This window comes from Cyprinus carpio, chromosome A9 (assembly GCF_018340385.1).
Source record: "Cyprinus carpio isolate SPL01 chromosome A9, ASM1834038v1, whole genome shotgun sequence".
Taxonomy (NCBI): Eukaryota; Metazoa; Chordata; class Actinopteri; order Cypriniformes; family Cyprinidae; genus Cyprinus; species Cyprinus carpio.
In genome coordinates this window covers 13,354,967-13,374,586 of record NC_056580.1, presented here as the reverse complement: position 1 = coordinate 13,374,586, position 19,620 = coordinate 13,354,967, and the positions used below count along the sequence as shown (strand labels likewise).

Here is a 19,620-nt window from a genome sequence, read left to right as displayed (position 1 = left end):
GCCTAAAAACGTTTCTTTTAAGTCACAGTTGTAAAACAAATCACAAACTATGATTTATTTATTTAAATGTAAGCTACCAGAAGTCCTTCATTGATACTGGCAAAAGGAGTATTTCTTACAGCTTTCTAGTGCATTTAGTTTGATCCGACACTACCATCTGCTGGATATAATTGGAAACTCTGGTAAATTGGGAAATATGAAAATACTGTAAAAATACTGCTTTATTTTTATTAAAAGTTTAAGGGGTCAAATGGCAAATCATCTAAACTTTTAGAGAGAAGGAGAATGCACCTACATGATGGGCTTGCAAAATCTGTTTCATGCTAAATTGATTTAAAAGGTTGGGACAGAAAAAAAAAATGAAACATTCATGCAAAAAAATAAAAGTTCATGCAAATTCACTGAAATGTTCCATATGAACTTTCTTATAGATTGTTTTATGCCATGCATTTAATCAGCTCTTAGACATGTGCAACTGCCCAGGCCTTTATCTTGTTGAGATAAAAGTTGAACAGAAAAACAAAAATTTGGAAACACTGAAATATTTCTATTTATTGCATTTCCAATTATTACACACATGGGGGAATCAGTGGAGTTTGCATTCATATTGAAACGGAACTAATGAGAGAAGGATTTCATGCAAACAGTGGACAAAGTGTTGCAACATGTGGTCAATTATTATCAGTATTATTCTTATCATATTCTTACCAGCGAGGACAATGTAACCTGAAATTAGATATGTTAAACTGTAATGTTCTTTTCCTCTAAAAAAAAAAAAAAAAAAAAAAAAAAAAAACACAAATAGTTACAAAAAAAAAAGAAAAAAAAAAGGTGCATTCACAAAAGAAAATAAGCTGACATTATTTGTAAAACATCAAAAAACCCTCACATAAGACAAATTAAATCAAATGCAATTAAAGCAAAACTATTTATACAATGTAATGTCAAAAATAATTTACAGTATATAATATGTATTTATAACAGTAAAATGAGTCTATTGTTGTAAATAAAAAGGCAACAGTCAAGCAATGTAATTTAGTAAGCACTTTGTGTCTACAGGGCTACGCATTGTAGTAATAATTTTCAATTATATAAGTCATATCAAATAGGTAAACAACATCATCTAGAAGCAAGAATTGCCAGAATTGCTTTGAGAAGTGCACAGTTAGTTATACAGAAGCATTTGCTTTGACTGGTTCCTCTTGCCTGTCAATAAACTGCAGGTCAATGGATGTGGCAGGGACCAGCAGAGTTCGTGTGATCGGCTTCACAGTCCTTCCTGAAGGGTCTGGACACACTTCATAGTGTTTAATTAACTGCAGAAGGAAAAAAAAATGATGACATATTGGCCTAAACAGGCACAGTTTATTTAAGTTTAATGATCATCACAGCCAACATGCTCAAAACAATCTTAGTTACTCATTGACCAGCAGAACTATCTCTGTAATAGCAGACCAAAGGTGATGGACTGCAGATTAGTCAAAGATCCAAAACTAACAGAACAAAATGAACAGCTAAACTGGGTCAGGACAATCTTTGGAGACATGGATGGTGTTGGTTCAGAGACATGGTTCAAATTTCACAGAATGACCTAAATGTGCATTTCTTTGTTTTATAATATTTAATCTCATCAAAATTCCAATGTGGCCTCAGACTTCTGAGCCTCACTCTACAGTCATAGGTAGAGTCATAAGTTTATAGTATATAGTGTCATAAGTTTACAGTTTTATGCAAAAGTCTGGGCACCCCTCTGAGGCTGGGTAATAATTTGCTCTTTCTCAAGAAAAGATCGTAGTGATATTCCATTCAGTTTGTTAGAGAAAGCAGCATAAAGTGATGTTTTTAAGACATAAATTCTTAGTGTAGCAGTATTGAGTTGTATGGAATAAAGAGGAATGTTAAAAAAAAGGGCTGTGCGAGAGTTTGGGCACCCTTCCAATTGTGTTGACTTAATACCTGTAGTCTCTTATTGCTGATTAATTACAACATGAGATTTAACACTGCAAACTCACGTGCAAAAAATCACGGAAAATTATGCTTAAGGTAGCTAATTGCTAGCTTTGCTTTTCTCCACTTAAAAGTAACAACTTGGGAAACTAAACCATGACCTAAAAACTAGGATAATTCATCGATTTGAATTAGAATGATATAAAAAAAAATCACAAAGGTTTAAAGTCTCTGCCTCTACAGTCAGAAATTTAGTTAGAAAAGAAAGGCCACAGGAATGATCCTTGTGAAAGAAAGATGAGTTAGGCCAAGAAAAATATCTGAAAGGCAACAGCGAAGAATGGTTAGCATGGTCAAAGACAAACCACAGACCACCTCCAAAGAGCTCCAAGAACATCTTGCTGCTGATAATGTCATTGCGCATTGTTCCATAGTCCAGAGCATTTTGCACAAGTGACAGCTCAATGGAAGGGTGATGTGGAAAAAGGCTTTTCTGAGTACTGCCAGTGTCAGCAAGCAGAGTCATTTGCATGGCGTAAAAAGAACAAAGTGTTCCAGGAGAACAACTTGCTCCTTACTGTAAAATTTTGGTGGAGGGTCCATCATGCTGTGAGGCTGTGTGGCAGGCAAAGATATAGGAAACCTTGTCAGAGTTGAGGGTTGCATGGATTCCACCCAGTATCAGCAGATTCTCATGAATAATGTTTAAGAATCAGCCAAGAGGTTGAAGTTATGCCGGGGTTATTTATTTCAGCAGGACAACAACTCAAAGCATTATTCCAAATCTATCAAGGAGTTCATGCACAAACACATAATGCAATGTTCTAGAATGGCCATCCAAGTCCCCAGACTTGAACATACTGAAAATCTATGGAATGATTTGAAGCTGGCTGTTCATGCTCAGCAGCCATCAAACCTGATTGAACTAGTGACATTTTGCAAGGAAGAATGGTTCAAAATACTTGCAGCCAGAATTCAGGGTCTTATCAGTGGCTATAAGAAGTGTCTACAGCCTGTTGTTTCAGCAAAAGGTGGTTCTACTAAATATTGATGCTATTATTTCTTCGGGGTGCCCAAATTTTTGCACCCATGTGTTTTTGTGATGATTCACATAGCATTGTTGTTGTTGATTCAAATTTGTTTTTTTTTTCAGAACTGAAATGTTACTGTCTGCATAAGGTATAAAATATATCCAAATTAAGTTGCTGCTTTAAAAGCCCAGCAGATTTTAAATTAAAATTCTGATAATTATCACGGGTGCCCAAACTTTTGCACAAAACTGTAAATCATCTGTGAGGTACACAGACCCTTGACCCTTACCCGGGACAAGAGGAGGTACATCTCCAGTTCAGCCACTCTGCGGCCCAGGCAGGCGCGGATGCCGAAGCCAAATGGCACAGACCCGAAGGGATGCTGGTTTAACGGCTTCTGCTCCCGAATCCATCGCTGAGGGAGGAAGGCAGAAGGATTGGGAAACACCTTCTCATTGTTGGATACTGCAAAGTGGCAGAGGTGGAAAAGAGTCTGGAAAACACAGAATACACAGCACTTATTAGTTAGAACATCTATTTACAGGTACAAAATTAAATGAACATCAGATTCCATCTGTATTTGTTAATGAAATGTCAGTTTGTAGCTCAGCTTACATTTTTAGGGAAGAGGTGGCCACCCACCACTATTTCTCTTTCAGCAACGACACGAGCATTCCCAGGAACCACTGGATATAAACTGCAAATATCAGAGAACATGTTTGGAGGATTAATTTAGCAATCTAACACAACATTGTTTTCACTATTTTCACACTGCACTTTTAATGAAATAGTTCACCCAAAAATGAATATTTACTGAAAATGTACTCACCCTCAGGCCATCCAAAATGTACTGTAGATGAGATTGTTTCTTAATCAGGACATACCAGGAGAAATTTAGTATTGCATTACTTGCTCACCAGTGGATCCTCTGCAGTGAATGGGTGCCGTCAGAACGAGAGTCCAAACAGCTGATAAAAATATCACAATAATCCATAAATCTTGTGAAGTGAAAAGTTGCAGTGTTTGTATTAGACAAAATATGAGTCCTTTATCCACGACATTGCTTTCTCTGTGGTTTCTCTGTGGGTTACTTGTGGATTATTGTGATGTTTTTATCAGCTGTTTGGACTCTCATTCTGATGGCACCCATTCACTGCAGAGGATCCAAAACCTGTTTCGATGAATCTACATATTCAACGGCTTAAGGGTGAGTCAATATTTACATGTGGGGCAACTTTTCATTTTAGTGTGAACTATTCCTTTAAATATGTTTTTAACACAGTATAACTGAGAGATACAGAAGATACTATACCGAAGAGTCTCTCTAATGATGGCCTTTAGCAATGGCATCCTGGTGATGTCTTCACTGCAGGGCACTTTTTCACCAGGGCAGACACTGATAACCTCCTCATACAGCTTCTGCTGGATCTCTGGCTCTCGTGCCAAGTGATACAGTGCCCAGGAAATAGTGTTTGATGTCTAAAAGGAGCATGCATCAAACATGCAGAATCTCAAATATGTTACAAATACCAGTGATGCTTGTTTATCGTTTATTTCTTTCCTTTAGTTTTAAATCAAATGCTGCAAATGGCAAGATTGTTTATAAATTGACACTACCATAGACACACTAAAAATATTTGCAGTGCATTCCATCCGTAAAGACTCAAAAGAGTGAAGATACTTACAGTGTCGACTCCAGCCAGCAGAAGCTCTGTAATGCTTCCCAAAACCTCGGTGAAGGACATCTGTTCACTGATCAGGAGGTGTGTGAGATACTCGCCCTCCACTGGCTGCCCATATTTCACCATTTCCTGGATCTCTGTCATCTTCTTCTGCACCAGTTCCTCCGCTTTGCAAAAAAAATTGCATATTTGAAGATGATTGCATTCTCTTATCTGATGAGTATAGTTTGAACAGAGGCACTCTAGACTTCTGATCAAATGTTTGGGGCATTGTTTAATGTTTGTGAAAAAAAGTCTCTTATTCTGTCATAGACTGCATTTATTTGATCAAAAATGTAGCAAAAAACAATAACATTGTGAAATATTAATACAATTTAAAATTTAATAACTATTTTTAAATAAAATGTTTAACTATTTTCTATTTAAATATATTTTACATGTAATTTATTCCTGTGTTGACAAAGCTGAATTTTCTGCAGTCTTCAGTGTCACATGATCCTGGTTTGGTGCTCAAGAAACATTTCTTATTATTATCGTCAATGTTGAAAACAGCTGTGCTGCTTATTCTTTTTGTGGAATGTATCCACAAGTGATTTTTTCAGGTTTCTTTGATGAATAGAAAGCATTTATTTGAAATAGAAATCTTTTATAACATTATAATTGCCTTTACTGTCACTTTTGATCAATTTAATGTATCTTCGCTGAATAAAAATATTAATTAAATTTGTAAAAAATCGTGCTAAACTTTTTTACAGTAGTGTATATAAACAAGACAACAATAAAAACATTTTTATTCATAACAATATTTTTTATATTTTTTATAAATCAACAATACATTTTGTAATCTTTTTTTTTTCTTTTAAACTTGACAATAATAAAAATATACTTACCAACTTTGAACAAATGGTCCCAAACAGCAACAAAATGCTTCCAAAAAGGCATGTAGGGCCAGAGAGATTTGGGGAACAGGATCACGATGGGAGAAAGACGGAACATTTCTCCAACAGAGAAGATAAACTTCTTTGTTTCTTCAGGAACCACTTCATTCAGACACCCCATACGAGTTTCAAACAACACTGAGCTTATTCCTTATGAAGGAAAGACAAAAACCTTTATTAGTGTGATGGACACCACACTTGTTATCAAATATAAATCAAACTATGTGCGTATATATGAGTGTGTGTGTGTGTGTGTGTGTGTGTGTGTGTGAGATAAAAAAACAACTAAAATCAAAATTACACCGGAACAAAACAATCCAATAATATTATTAGGCAATATATATATTAGAGCATAATTGTTTTCCAAGTATTTTTATGATGCTGATCTATTTGAAAGGTAGACTAGTTAAGATAAAGACTAGAAGCTTTGAACTTGTCAAGGCCAATGCTCTTTATAGGATAACAAGTGTCCTTTGTTATCTAATGTGTGGCATTGACCCTTTGTACTCACTTGATTTATTACATATACTGCTTATATGAATGCTTGGGAATGACTCTATGGCATAATTCAATATCTTGACATTTAGATGACCCAATATGTTATACCTTCAAAGGCAAACTTGTACAGTTCTCCTGCCACATCATACACCACAACGTCATTGCCTGTTGTTGTCCTAAGCTTAGCCACCTTCTCAATAAAGTCGCTCACCACACCGTTAATGGCACTGGTGTAGGAGGACACATGTTTGGGCTTCAGCATGCGAGGATTCAGGATGCTTCTAATGCGCTGCCACTCCGCTCCCATTCTGAAACAGATGGGACAATAAATACATTATGAGTATTGTCATTTCTGTCAGCATAATGACTTTCTTATAAATCTTTGCATGATAATTATGGGTATTTTATGTTCAAAATAAGTTCAGAACATTGATTATGGGGTAAAACTGATTCAATCCATACAGTGACCTCTGAACACAGAATGAGTAAGCCCTCAAATTTTTCTTTTATATTGTTATATTGTTATATTGTTGTTATGGCTCCTCAAAACCGGTTTACCCACTAACACTTGCATTTATTGTTTGCTTCTGTTTTTATCCTTCACAGAGATTTCAATTCAATTTCATTGTTCACTGAAAAAATCTCAAAATCAATTCTCTATTTATTCCCACTAAAAGGGGTTTATGTAGCAAATAAATTTCATGATTTTTTTTCTTGAAGTAGGCTTTGGTTTAACTGTTCAATGGACACAATAATGTGTGCCCTCAGTCATGTTTTCATTTTGTACTCACTAAGCAATCAATTGCAAGCTGCTAGCTATTTAATACATGTTCAGACATGCACTACATTTATGGCTTCATAACATCTGCAAATGTTTTTATGTATACTTCTGCAGCAGCTGACTGCATTATGGTTGCACATTATGTGTGCAATTAATGCATTTACAGATCAGATGAATGCTTGTGCCAGTAATACTGGGGTCTCCAGTGTTACTTACTCCGTGAGGGGTCCATAGGCATGATTCCGGAGTTTTCGGTAGCCTCTCCAGTGGGGCATGTCAGTACGGATGGGATGGCGACCCTCTTGCCGTAGAACCTGTTCTATGAGGTCTGCATCGGCCACATTAACAACAACCAGTGGTCCATATTTGGACTTCCAAAGGGGGCCATAGATTTTGCTGTGCTCTATCTGCATTAATTACACATTTTAGTGTAAATAGAGATTCAGCATTAATTTTACAACTATCAAAACATGTTACATATTATAATTATTCTATTACATAATTTCAGGAAATAAGCTAACTGAAAATGTCATCCCATCCCACTCCTACACAGAAAGCAGCAAAATATAAAAATACAGTGAAATACATAACAAAGACTTTAAAACCCAACATAACTTTCTCAGCAGAAACGAAACCAATCATTTGGAGATTTAACGTGTTCGTTCTTCACTGAACCTTTTTATGAATCTTTACCTGCATTTGATGTGTCGTTTGAAAATAACCTTTCCCAAAGAGCCAGTATAATGACGTCAGAAAGCTGGGACCATTCAAGTCATCCATGGTTTTTTGTTTATCATCACCTCCTATTAGTGTACTGGTCGTCCGAGTGAGGAATATCGATGTAAGGCATTTTATTCCTCCGTAGTCCTGCTTGCATAAAAAGAATCCAGTTCTCAGCACCGAATGGGAAAACATTTCTAATCTCGACTCGCAGTCCGCAACTCAGTCTGTACAATAGTCCAGTTACAGCAGTGTGCTGCCCTGCAATGGCAGTCTGTGCCAAAAGCGACTCTTCCTCTGCAGATGAACTTGAGTGAACTCGCTTGTTATCGAGGGGATCTGTTTGCGTTGAAATTCTCAAGTTTCCAGCCTTACAATCATTTACCTCTACGGCAACCACTGTTTCTGCCAAAATACAACGGTTACTACTATAAATGTTTTTGTAATAAGTCTCTTATGCTCACCAAAGCGGTTTAAAAATTAATCAGGTGTCCTGAATTTTTATTCTAGTCGTCATGTTTTCCTACCAGGGTTTATTGCACATGCGCACATCTTCATCGTGTCCTTTTTTGTCATGCTGAATAACAATATTTAATGCATCTGCATTACTGTAAGGGTAGGTTTAAGGTTGGTGTAGGTGTAGACTTTAATAAAACACAATCTAATAGAAAATAATATTCATTGTTGGTTTCCTGTAGCTGTATCCCTTCTAGCTACAACCGTGAATATAACACATAATTGCTGTATTTGCATTACTGTAAGGATGGGTTTAGGGTTGAGAGAAATCGACAGAACACCGGTCTTGAGTGTCACATGATCCTTCAGAGATCATTCTAATATGCTGATTTGGAAAAGAAGGTTTAAAAGAACAGAAAGCCCTTTGAATACAAGTTAAATTATCTAAAAATATATATATATATTTGCAAATCAACACATGATGGTACAAAAAATGAACTCATGGCAAGTGAAATGTGGAAAGAGTTCACCTGGTTTTATTGTTTTCTTATAAACATCTGACAGTGTTTTAGGGAAAAAGGCTATGAAAATCTTTTAAGACTTATATTTTGATGGTAGTGACAAACAATAACAACTATGGTTATATGGCACACTGGCTCTGGCATTTTTAGCAGTCCCTCCAGGATTTCACAGAACTTTTTTCAGATTTTTGCGGCCTAAAATGACTGATTTTGCTGCGGCTTTTCTCAAAATTAGTGGTGATATTAGCTGCATTTTTTATTGTTTTGCAGTGAAAATATACCACAGACAACATTTTTCTAACACTGTTATGACTTTTCTGACTTCGAGAACTACTGTAGGTCTCCAGACTAACGTTTGACGACACCAGCACTATATAGTGCCATTAAGTTCTACAGAAGGTGACACCAGCACCATGACAGTAAAGCACTCACCCTAACCGCACTTGTACTCAATCTCGGAGACATCTATTTATTGTCTGTATTTACTTATGCAAGATGTATTTTTAAGAGTGCTTGTTCATCTGTACTACGTCTCTAAGATGTTTCCTGTCAGATGTCAAATAAACATTTATTAGAATGCGTGTAAAACTGCTTCTGAGACGTTTATCAGAGTACACAGCAGATGATTCCCAGATCTTTAGAAGACGTCTTACAGATGTAATAAATATATTACATCTGATAAAATGTACTTTTATTACTGTCATTCATAATGTCTAAATATAATTTAATGAATACAAAGATATATATATCAGGGAAAGGAAATGGCCTTTAAGTACTTCTCTGCAGCCATCTACAATTGGTAATTTAATATATTTTTATTTTTAAATAATTGTTTGCTTTCCTACATTATGAAACTTTTAGTTTTATACACGGGGGAAACCTATGAAGGATGAACAAATATCGTCACATTAAATATAACTTTCAAATTCGGTAATACTGGAAGCTTTGAAGCAGTGTTGTAGTCGAGACCAGCTCATTTTAGTCCGAGTCAAGACCGAGTTCAGAGAGGGTTGAGTCAGAGTCAAGACCGAGACCAGAGAGATTAAGTCTGAGACAAGACCTAAAGAAATCTTCAAGAGTATGTAAAATGTTTGGTGGAAATAAAATTGGTACCATATTCAAACAGTATATAAAATAAAACATCGCATGTGTATTTTATTTATTTAATTGATATAGGTTTTAAAAATATTATCAGTTAATGGTAAAAAGGCCACATATCACAGAATGTTTCTTTTTTAGAGTCTTACTGCACACAAACTCTTTGTGGCTCTTATATGTAAACTGAATAATAGATGATGTAACGGACATTTTAAAAAGTTAATGTGTTAAGTTCATGAGACATCCTGATCCTGCACTAACTTTACGCTAACATCTCATGTCACAAGAAAATCACCAATCGTTGAACATGTCAATCATAGGGCCCTATGAAATCCGTTTTATTTTTTCACAAATTCCGTTTTATTTTTTTCCAAATTACGTTTTTTTTTTTTTTTCTGGATTACATGTTTTTCTATTTTAATTTTTCTCAGCTCATTTTTAATGGTTAAATTTAATTGCATTAATCTAAAAGAATGTGTAATTAATTAAAATCATACATTCTCACAACAATTTATTAAAAGTTTAACAAAAATTACATGTTTAGGGCCCTATGAAATGTTTTATTTTTTCTTCACCATATGTTTCATTGTTACCTAATTCTGTGTTTTAGCATGTCTTATTATTTAAATGCATAAAAACAGCTTAATTTATTCATTTTTTTTTTCGTGAAATAGCCTTATGAAATGTTTTTTTTTTTTCTCAGAAATTCTGTTGTGTATTTACATTTTTCTGGTTATCAAATGAAGGCATAAAAAATTCATTTAATTTTTCTTTTAATTACTGAAAATTAAGCAAACTTTATTTTTTGATAAACAAACGGGATTTACTATTAAAAATAAAACATGGAAGAAAGGTTGTGTGATTATACCTTAAAAAATAATGTTGGTTTCTTTTATTAGTAGTAGTAGTAATAGAAGTAGGCTATGTACATTCTGCTGAACAATAGTAATACATTTCTGGCAAATACTTGTCTTTAAATTAAACCAGAGTTTTATTTTGACGGGTTGCCGTGAATACAGTTCTGTGTATGTGATATGACGCTAGTTTTACTCAAATCAAACAGTCAAATGCTCATGAAGAGACTCTCAGAGCAGTTCTGGAGATTAGGTTATTCATGTGTTTACATCCTCATTTAGTGAGACCGCAGACGCTGAAATCACCGCGAGCGTCACGCGCGCTTCAGTGTGTGTAATAAACGAAGTTGCGGCTCGAGCAGATCAACGGTTTGTGCTGCGGAGCCCTAACTCGTTCCGCTTTCGGTTCGTTATCCAATGTAGCTCTTGTAAATCGGTCATGATGAGAACGCAAGGCTGTTCATTCCATTTAAATTTAGAAAGATTGCAAATAGGCCTGGATGTTCAGTTTTGTTGGATTCCAGCACATGTAGGAAGCTGATAAATTAGCGAAAAATGCACTAAATAATTCTGATAAAATAGAGATTCCTCTTGGAAAAAATGAAGGTTAATCTTTCATTAAAAGTAAAATCGATGAACAGTGGCAAAAAATAAGGGATTTAGATAATAAAGGAAGAGAATATTACAGAATTCACTAATTCATTACAATTAGATTATTTAATAGAAACAGAAGAGAGGAAATAATATACACAGACTAAGGTTAGGACATACTAGACTTAATAATATGTTATTTCTTATGAGTAAAATAAACACAGATAAATGTGAGGTATGTGATTGCAAAGAACATGTAGAACATGTTTTAATAACATGTAGAAAGGATATTGTACCTTTTTATTGCATAATGGGCAACATTTAACTGTTCATGAGGCACCCCGAACAGTTAAATGTTCCCCACTTATGCAATAAAAAGGTGCAATATCCTTATATTTATTTGTTACCCCTCCATCCAAGTACATCTCTGCATCTATTCTATTCCATTATCATCTATAGCACAACTGTTCATAAAATGTATTTATTTGCATTTTTTTTCCTCTGTGTGTTGTTGTTGTCTCTGTGCACTGGAAGCTTATGCTTGTATCCGCAAACATACTTGGCAATAAAGCTCTTTCTGATTCTGATTTCTAAAAATGTAACGAAGAAAGAGAAAAATGTAAAGAATGCATTATCAAATTAGGGAGGGAATGGGATACTAAAGGTATTCTAGGTATAGAAAATTTCCAAAGTGAAGTTGTTGAAGTTTTAATGAAGTTTATGCATGGAACTGGAGTAGTAAGAAGAATTTAAGAAGTTATAAATAAAGCCATGATTTTACACACTCCAGTATAGTAGGTGGCGGTATGCACCTTTACCGCTGGTCTGTAACCCGCCATAAAACTAAAAGAAGAAGACGACTGAAGGTATTTTGTTGATTCATTTTTGTAACGGTATTAAAAATAATCAACTTCATGTTTCCATGCATTGCACAATAGAGACACTGTTACAGTACAAGCACCAAAAAAAGAAAAGAAAAGAAAAGAAAAGAAAAATAAGGGGGGCTCAGGGCCATAGAGGAAAGATTTCCACATCTTTGCATGTGAAACAAACCGATGCGTTTTTAAAGTTTGTTCCTCCAGTCTCTCTTCATCTAAAAGATCCATGTCTCATGAGCCACTGCATAATGTTCAAAAAGATTTGTTGAAACCCTCAACATAATTAATGAGGCAACGATTCCTATCTCACAATTACTCGATTAGACTCGATCAAGTTAATCATTCCATTAAATGAAGCTCAGTTAAACTTTGCAGCTCAGATGCTGAAAATGATGTTCTGCTATATGAAGACAATAAAATGATCAACAAATAAACGTCACAAAACAAATCTTTATTAGTCTACACACAATTTTAACGATCAAATACCTCCCACAGAACTACATTTACCACACCAGTCAACCCTGCTACATTACACAGAATAGCACGTCATACTGTGAAATTAGTGCTCAAGAAGGGCTGGCTAAAGACATCCTTTAAGGGTGAGTGTTGCTTTTGGGCCTTCCAGAGGCTTACAGTAACACACACACAACACAGAGACTTCTACCTTTAAATGGATATCATATTTTAGGGGAAGAAAAAATTGAACTTAAACGCATGCAAGAGAATGGGATGGATAGTCAAATACACCTTATATTCAAGGCACAGTTTGTTATAAGCAAATGTCTCTGAATCATCAAAAGAGAGACAAATTCAAGTATTGCAGGTTGGGTAATGTGTAAATATCTGAGATTAAGTTTGGCACCTTCACTGGTGCTCCTTAAGACTCCTTATAATATGCTACTGAATCACTTGTGCTTAAGTATCTTAAGCCTCAATACACACACACACACACACACACATATATATATAGAAGAAGACCGTGGTGATCTTTCTAAACAGTTATTTCACAAACAGATATATTTCTATAACCTCTGAGAAAGCAATTATAGGACATTCCTATAAAACTAAAATCTATGCAGTAGCATTCTCAACAAAATAAATACTTTTCTCATTTTACTAATACAGCAAAAAAAAAAAAAAAACAGCTATGCGTCCAACTGCACAGCTTTTGCTGATGCAAGTATTACTAAGAAACTGGGTGAAAGAAAAGATTTCATAAGTGAAGAGGGATTTGGATTCAGGTATCACAAAGTTTTTACTAGAGAAAGTACTTCCTGAACACCTGACTCTCTCAGCATCAGGTGTCCCACACGTCTTCGCGGTTAGTCGTCGTCACTTTCACTCTCAGACTCACTCAACTGGAGATCATTTTCTGAAATAAATCAAAACATGAGCATATTAGACACACAAAAGAGAGTGACAGACCAATCAAAAATCACCCGGACGACCTGTAACTCACTAAGTGTGTTCATTAAAAGCCCGCTGCTCTCCTCCGCACGGCTTTGAGATGTGTTGAGGGCAGAGGTGCTCTGGGGGGGAGCTGGGGCCACATTATGTGGGGGGCGATCCTCATTCTCGGAGTCGCTGCTGCTGGAGCTGTCCCCGCTACTGGAGGAGGAGGAACTGTGGGAATCTGAGGAGCTGTCTCCACTGCTCATCTGATCCATGACACGCGCCTCGGCCATCAGCTCTACAGAGACACACAAAACAAGAAAGATTAACTAAAGAACTCCAGCACAATGCTTGCCTTGTACACTACTGTTCAACGGGTTTTAGGTCAGTAAGATTTTGTTTTTAAAAGCAGTCTCTTATGTGGACCAAGGCTGCGTTTATTTAATGAGTAAAGTAAAAACAGTAATATTGTGAAATATTATTACAATTTGAAATAACCGTTTTCTATTTTAATATAATTTATAATGCAATTTATTTCTGTGATGGCAAACCTGAATTGTCAGGACTCATTACTTCAATCTTCAGTGTTACATGATCCTCGCAAAATCATTCTAATATCCTGATTTGCTGCTTAATTATTACCATCAATGTAGAAAACAGTTGTGCTGCTTATTATTTTTGTAGAAACAACAATCAATTTTGACCAATTTAATGTGTTCTTGCTGAATAAAAGATTTTCTTTTTTTTTTTTAATGAAAGAAGAAAATCTTACCGACCTCAAACATTTGAACAGCACTTGTGTGTCTATTTTACCATAAATGTTTTTGGTTCATGGCTCTGTAATCAAGCTGCTGTCCTGCTGATTATACTGACTGAACTGATGTTTCCAGATATTGGCAAGTGTTACAATCAGGTATGTTTGAGTTGAGCGTGGTGTATGTGTCCGTGCTCTTTATTCACCCACTCGGTTAAGACTTTGAAGAGAGAGTTTAGATGTCACGTGACATACATTTCACTCCACAAATCTTTTTTTATGTATAAGTTCATTAGTTTAGTAGTGTTGCCACCCAATGGAAGTTTTATAAGTTTTATATAGTTGAATATGTTTAAAGAATGTTCCTTTTCATACTGGTTCGGGATAAAGCAAATAAATGTATTTTCTCTGTTTGAATTTGTGGTGTTCTCCTTTACCCTATTTGCCCACCGTCTAACTTGCACTAGGCTATATCCTAATTAGTTATTTTGTAAATGTTACATACTCTTAATATCCCTAGACAAACCAACGCAGTTTTGGGACGTAAAACAAGACATATTACCTCGCTCAATATCATCCATGGGAGATGATGGAGACATTTTCTCCTTGGGAGGAGAGCTCTTGGTGCTGAATGGAGCCTTGGTTCCACTTCCGGTCTTCATCTGCTGACTGAGCCTGCTGGTCTGCTGCTCCAGCCGGGACTGAATCTTACTGCTTCCCTCAGCCCTGTAAGAAAACAGAAACATGACAATTCATTTACTTAACAAAACCTTTAAAACTAGTATATCATGAAAAATACTGTAAATCCATATGACTTGGAACACAAACGCATTAAAACCTGGTCTTCTTGACTGCAATGTTGCTGCTGAGCTTCTCCAGACGATACTCTCCCGTGTCATGGTTAACAATGAGAACACATTCTTTCATGTAAGGCCTTTTGGAACCTTTAAATACGGTAACAGGTGTTATGGATCCCTGCAAAGATTGATGGGAAAGAAGATTCAGCTTATTCATCCATGCTACTGTACACACACTCATTTCTTTGTGGAGCTAAGGTTACTGAACCTACCTCTAAGTTCGGTAGTGTGACTGTAACTTGCTCTCCTTTGCCCACTTCCAACTCCCCCTCACATGTGGTGTCTATGGAGGCTGGTTTGAAGTCATCTATGACCAGGAAGAAAACATTCGTAATTCATAATAATCATGCGCCACTGCAGACATTCATCATTAGCAGTGTAGTACCAACGTAGAGCCTACAGAGGGCGCGTGTTTCCTATTGTAGTGGAAAATCTATAATTCCTCATGAATTAAATGTTCTCCAAGATTTCATTTTAAACCACAGCTTTTCAGCTGATTGAAAAGCGTGTTCGTTTCGGAAAGTTTCCATTATGAGCACAAAGACAGATGCTTTTTCATTATTCCCAAATAACATTAAAAACGCGAGATAGCCAGCAAGGTGGAAAAACACATAGCTGCCTTCTCATATGCCTGCGCACATTGTTTGAAAACAACTTATGGTTTCACTATTAACATAAGAAACAGGTGTCTTTTTCTAAATATGAGTTCTTTGTACGTGTTTATATAAATATTCCAATATAGAGGTGATCATGTAAAAGATGCCACTTACATCGTACCGTGTGGAATGCACTTTTAGGTTGTTTCTCAAAAGTTTCGCCTAGTTTGAGGACGTGTTCTTGATTGTCAAAGTTTGAATATGCTGTTCCATTCATTTTAATTACAAATTTGAATCATATGTTACCAGTTTTTAACTTTCTGCTCGATTCGATACCATCTACGGCAGAAACAGACACCTCACTTGTGGAGTATGGACCCGTTGCTTGCGCTTGCTAAGCTGTGATTGGTTGCGTTTGTGCACTTGGTCACGCCTCATTGGAGGTCTTCTTCACTGTAATTGGCTAAGAAAACTGTCAGTCAACGCTGAAGCAAGGACAGGCGGAAGTGTCCATTTTTATTTTTACCCGAACCGAACGCATGTGTGCCCTCTAGCGCTCTCCAAGAAAATATATGAATAATATGTCTAAGTATGAATAATATGTCTAATAATATATGAATAATAAGTCCAAAAATATATATTTTAAGGTCTGTTCAAAGCTGGTAATTTCATAAGAACGTATAATATATTCATAATGACTTATGAATTTATTTTACATTATATTAAATTATAATTATATATCAACAGAATAGTCTCCCCTTTAATTATACTGTAGCACAAAGGTGTAATTTCTATGTCATCTACGTGCTTTGAAACATTGTGTACTTTTATTTCCACTGACACAGACAGAGTATGGGGTCGTAGTAGCCTGTTGGGGGTCGTCACGAGCAGCACGTGTGTGTCCCGCCTGATAACCAGGTACACAAGTAACGGAGGATTCTGTCACGGCGTCATCTCGTTGTAAGTGAGAGCATCTGTTGAACTGTCACTGGTCTCGTATCTAAATTCTGTGAGTCGGTTGTGAATGCGTTTGGTTGATTAATAGCGCAGGCTGAAGGAATGGACTTCGTGGTCGAGTTTTCACTGATCTTTTAGCGAGGTTTTCTCACCCCGCAAGCGTTCTTCAGTTAAGTCAGCTTCTATGAGTCTGAACTTCGGCTTCAATTTCACAGGGTACGTTATAGTGGGTAATTAAATCAGCAGCTTTACTGCTGGATGTCATTCAAGCGTCAAAGTAAGTAAATGGTCAAGTGCAGGATCTCTGAATACTGAGCTCATATCTATGATCATTAAAAGTCAATAGAGACTGAGATTGGGGGCAGCAGAGGCATGTGATTGTTGGGAATTAGCAGGTTTCTTGATGACTGTCTTCACTCTTTAGACTCAGTATGGAGTGAAGATGACTTGAAATCTGCTATTATTTGCCATTACAGATGGAGACAGCTGGCACCCTTAGATAGAGGTTCTGCATTTGTTCACATGATCCTGATGACTGATCTGATCTTTTTTTTAATATGATGAGAATGGACATAATGCATTTAAATGGACTATATATTCATTTACCTTTATTTAGTTGGGTTCAAAAGTTTGAGAAAAATCTGGTATTTCATTTATTTAAATTCATTTTTGAATTTTTTAATCAAGAAATTATGATTTAATATTAAAAAACATTTACAATTCTGCAATATTTAAGGGCCACATGACATAGAACTTTTTAGAGTTCTTTGTAACTCATGCAAACTCCGCAAATTCATAATTTGTAATGAAAGAAAATCATATCAGAAAACTGCAAAATAGAAGCATTTTCTCTAGTGGTCTCATCCTTTTTGTCCCCGCTGCAAGTGACACTGCCAGGTGATACATGCAGACATAGTGGACTCAGCAGTGATGGACAGATTATTGTTCTCCATTAAGTGATTGGCTGAGATCAGGACTCCTGTCCACACAGACTGCATTATCTAAGTAATGGTCATCAGGGCAGTCATTACAGGATTGCTGTTCTTTCCTCAGTTGCTTACTGGACAAATAAAGTTGTAGCTAATTGTAATGAGAGCTGACAGCTGTTCTTGATCAGAAAGTTTAAAGAAACTTTTGCTGTTTAATGATCATGCAACAAAATCATTGTTTTACCCAAAAGTGAAATTAAAGTTTTCATTTAGCCAAACCCCCCCCAACCAAAAAAAAAAAAAAGTTTTGGTAAAGATTTTGGTTAATTGAACTGAGGACTGGTTACTAAACAACAATCCTGCAATCCTGTGCATAGATGATAAACAAGTCATAGTAAAGTGTTTTTGTCAACAAGCCTCCACAGCTGAACTGTTTTCATTTATTGCTACTCTAGCATCATTTTTTGGTCTCAGAGAATTGTGTCTACACTGCTGACATGTTTACTTGTAGCTTATCCACATTGTGTGCACTAAGAAAGACAAAGAAAAAGTCAAAACATCAGAGAAGTGCTGTTTCAGCTAATGATTGCAGCCTTAAAAAATATTTTGTCTGAATCCTAAAATTCTTTTTCTTTTCTCAATTATTTTTTAATTTGCTGAAATGTTGCTGCATGACTACAATTTAACCATGTTAAAAATATATTTTGGTTGTGTGCACTATGCATCATTTGGCATTAAGCAAAAATCCCATTTCCTCTGAATGAGGGTAGTGAGGAAAATACGAAATAGGAATGAAAGCATATTGCCTATTTCACTTTTGTATAGACAACATACAACTAAATTGTATTTAGCCATAGATTAGATTAACTAGAAAACACACTAAATGACCTCGACATGTATCATGGTCACTAGCAGAACACATGACAGGAGAGCTGCAAGGACAGATGAGCTCAGAGCTGCTCAGTATGAGCCACTCAAAGTTCTTTTGCATATCTCCTGTAGATTACATGTAGTATGTGACCTACTTTAAATGTGTTTTATTTAAACAAACACTTAATGTTGCATTATTGAACTTTGCTATGATGCAAATGACTATATATAGCTACTGTTTGTTTTGCCTAAAGTCAAGTGTGGATGTTTTCTGGAAGGTCTACCACAAGAGCAACATCATATCAGTCTGGCCTTGCCCTTGATTCAAGGCATGTTGCTTTATCTTGAAAGAGAGAGAATAATCTGAAATGTTAGTAAAACAGTTTCACAACTAGAATACCACATGAAATTGTCATGATATGATGTGAATTTTTGTAAGATTAAATCACCACAGCATGATGAATAAAGCGTCATGATAATGAGGGTGATGACATTAGTTTTTAAACATCATTAGGTTTTCAGTTTTATTTGAGGCTTTATATATATGAAGATTATGTGATTGTGTGTTTGTGTGTGTGTATATGTGTTTATGTGAATCTGCTCAGAATATGTAATTTTACATAAAATGATAATATGAGCACTGTACATAGCTGATGTTAATGTTGCGATAAAACAGAAGTAGTGACAGATCAGAATCTTCCATCTTGAAAAAGAAAAAATGTAGGGTGTGGACTTGGCTCTATACGTTAGTTGTTGGTTGAATTTTGAGATGTTGACTAATAAAGGCAGATGAATGTGAGCTTTCAGGGACAGGGAACATTTTCTTGCATACAGTCTAATGTTGTCTGTGACGTCTGGCCTGAAAACATGACATAAATGTTTTAAGTTAGTTCATCTGAATTAGCAGATCTGTGGAAACATAAAAATAGTTAGCTCCCAAAACAAAATGCATGACTGAAATAATCATGGTTTCCCTCTCTAGCCAGAAAGTAATGAATTAATGGGGCCCAGATTAAAGGAGCCATGTGTAATGTCTGGCAAAAAAATCAAGTCATACTCCACATTCCATACCAGATGGGGGCAGTATGCCTCAATAAAGTGAATTGGTCTACTCTAGAGTAACAAACGAGAAACGGCATAGTCTCTATGCTCCGCCCCTACCTTCACAACAACCCTAGAGCCATAGCCGAAGCCTAAGAGGACTTTTTGCCTTCAGAGGAACGTTGGGTGATGTCAAGTGATTTTGAAACATGACATCTTCAAGCTACTC

At 36.0% G+C, this 19,620-nt stretch overlaps 2 protein-coding genes across 2 annotated transcripts; both read right to left on the bottom strand.

Annotated features, from left to right (window-relative positions):
• Nucleotides 1-461: 461 nt before the first annotated feature.
• si:dkey-91i10.3 (cytochrome P450) lies at nucleotides 462-8,123 on the bottom strand. Its single transcript, XM_042763598.1, has 9 exons — nucleotides 7,571-8,123; nucleotides 7,094-7,284; nucleotides 6,205-6,404; nucleotides 5,551-5,748; nucleotides 4,664-4,827; nucleotides 4,291-4,457; nucleotides 3,594-3,675; nucleotides 3,268-3,471; nucleotides 462-1,316 (listed from the first exon to the last, which is right to left on the bottom strand). The coding sequence occupies exons 1-9, from the start codon at nucleotides 7,790-7,792 to the stop codon at nucleotides 1,170-1,172; spliced, it is 1,575 nt and encodes a 524-aa protein (XP_042619532.1). The 5' UTR covers nucleotides 7,793-8,123; the 3' UTR covers nucleotides 462-1,169.
• A 4,302-nt stretch (nucleotides 8,124-12,425) lies between these two features.
• eaf2 (ELL associated factor 2) lies at nucleotides 12,426-16,002 on the bottom strand. Its single transcript, XM_042763597.1, has 6 exons — nucleotides 15,769-16,002; nucleotides 15,211-15,305; nucleotides 14,980-15,116; nucleotides 14,704-14,867; nucleotides 13,455-13,685; nucleotides 12,426-13,367 (listed from the first exon to the last, which is right to left on the bottom strand). Exons 1-6 carry the CDS (start codon nucleotides 15,869-15,871, stop codon nucleotides 13,318-13,320), a joined length of 780 nt encoding a protein of 259 aa, XP_042619531.1. The 5' UTR covers nucleotides 15,872-16,002; the 3' UTR covers nucleotides 12,426-13,317.
• Between the last annotated feature and the right edge of the window lie 3,618 nt (nucleotides 16,003-19,620).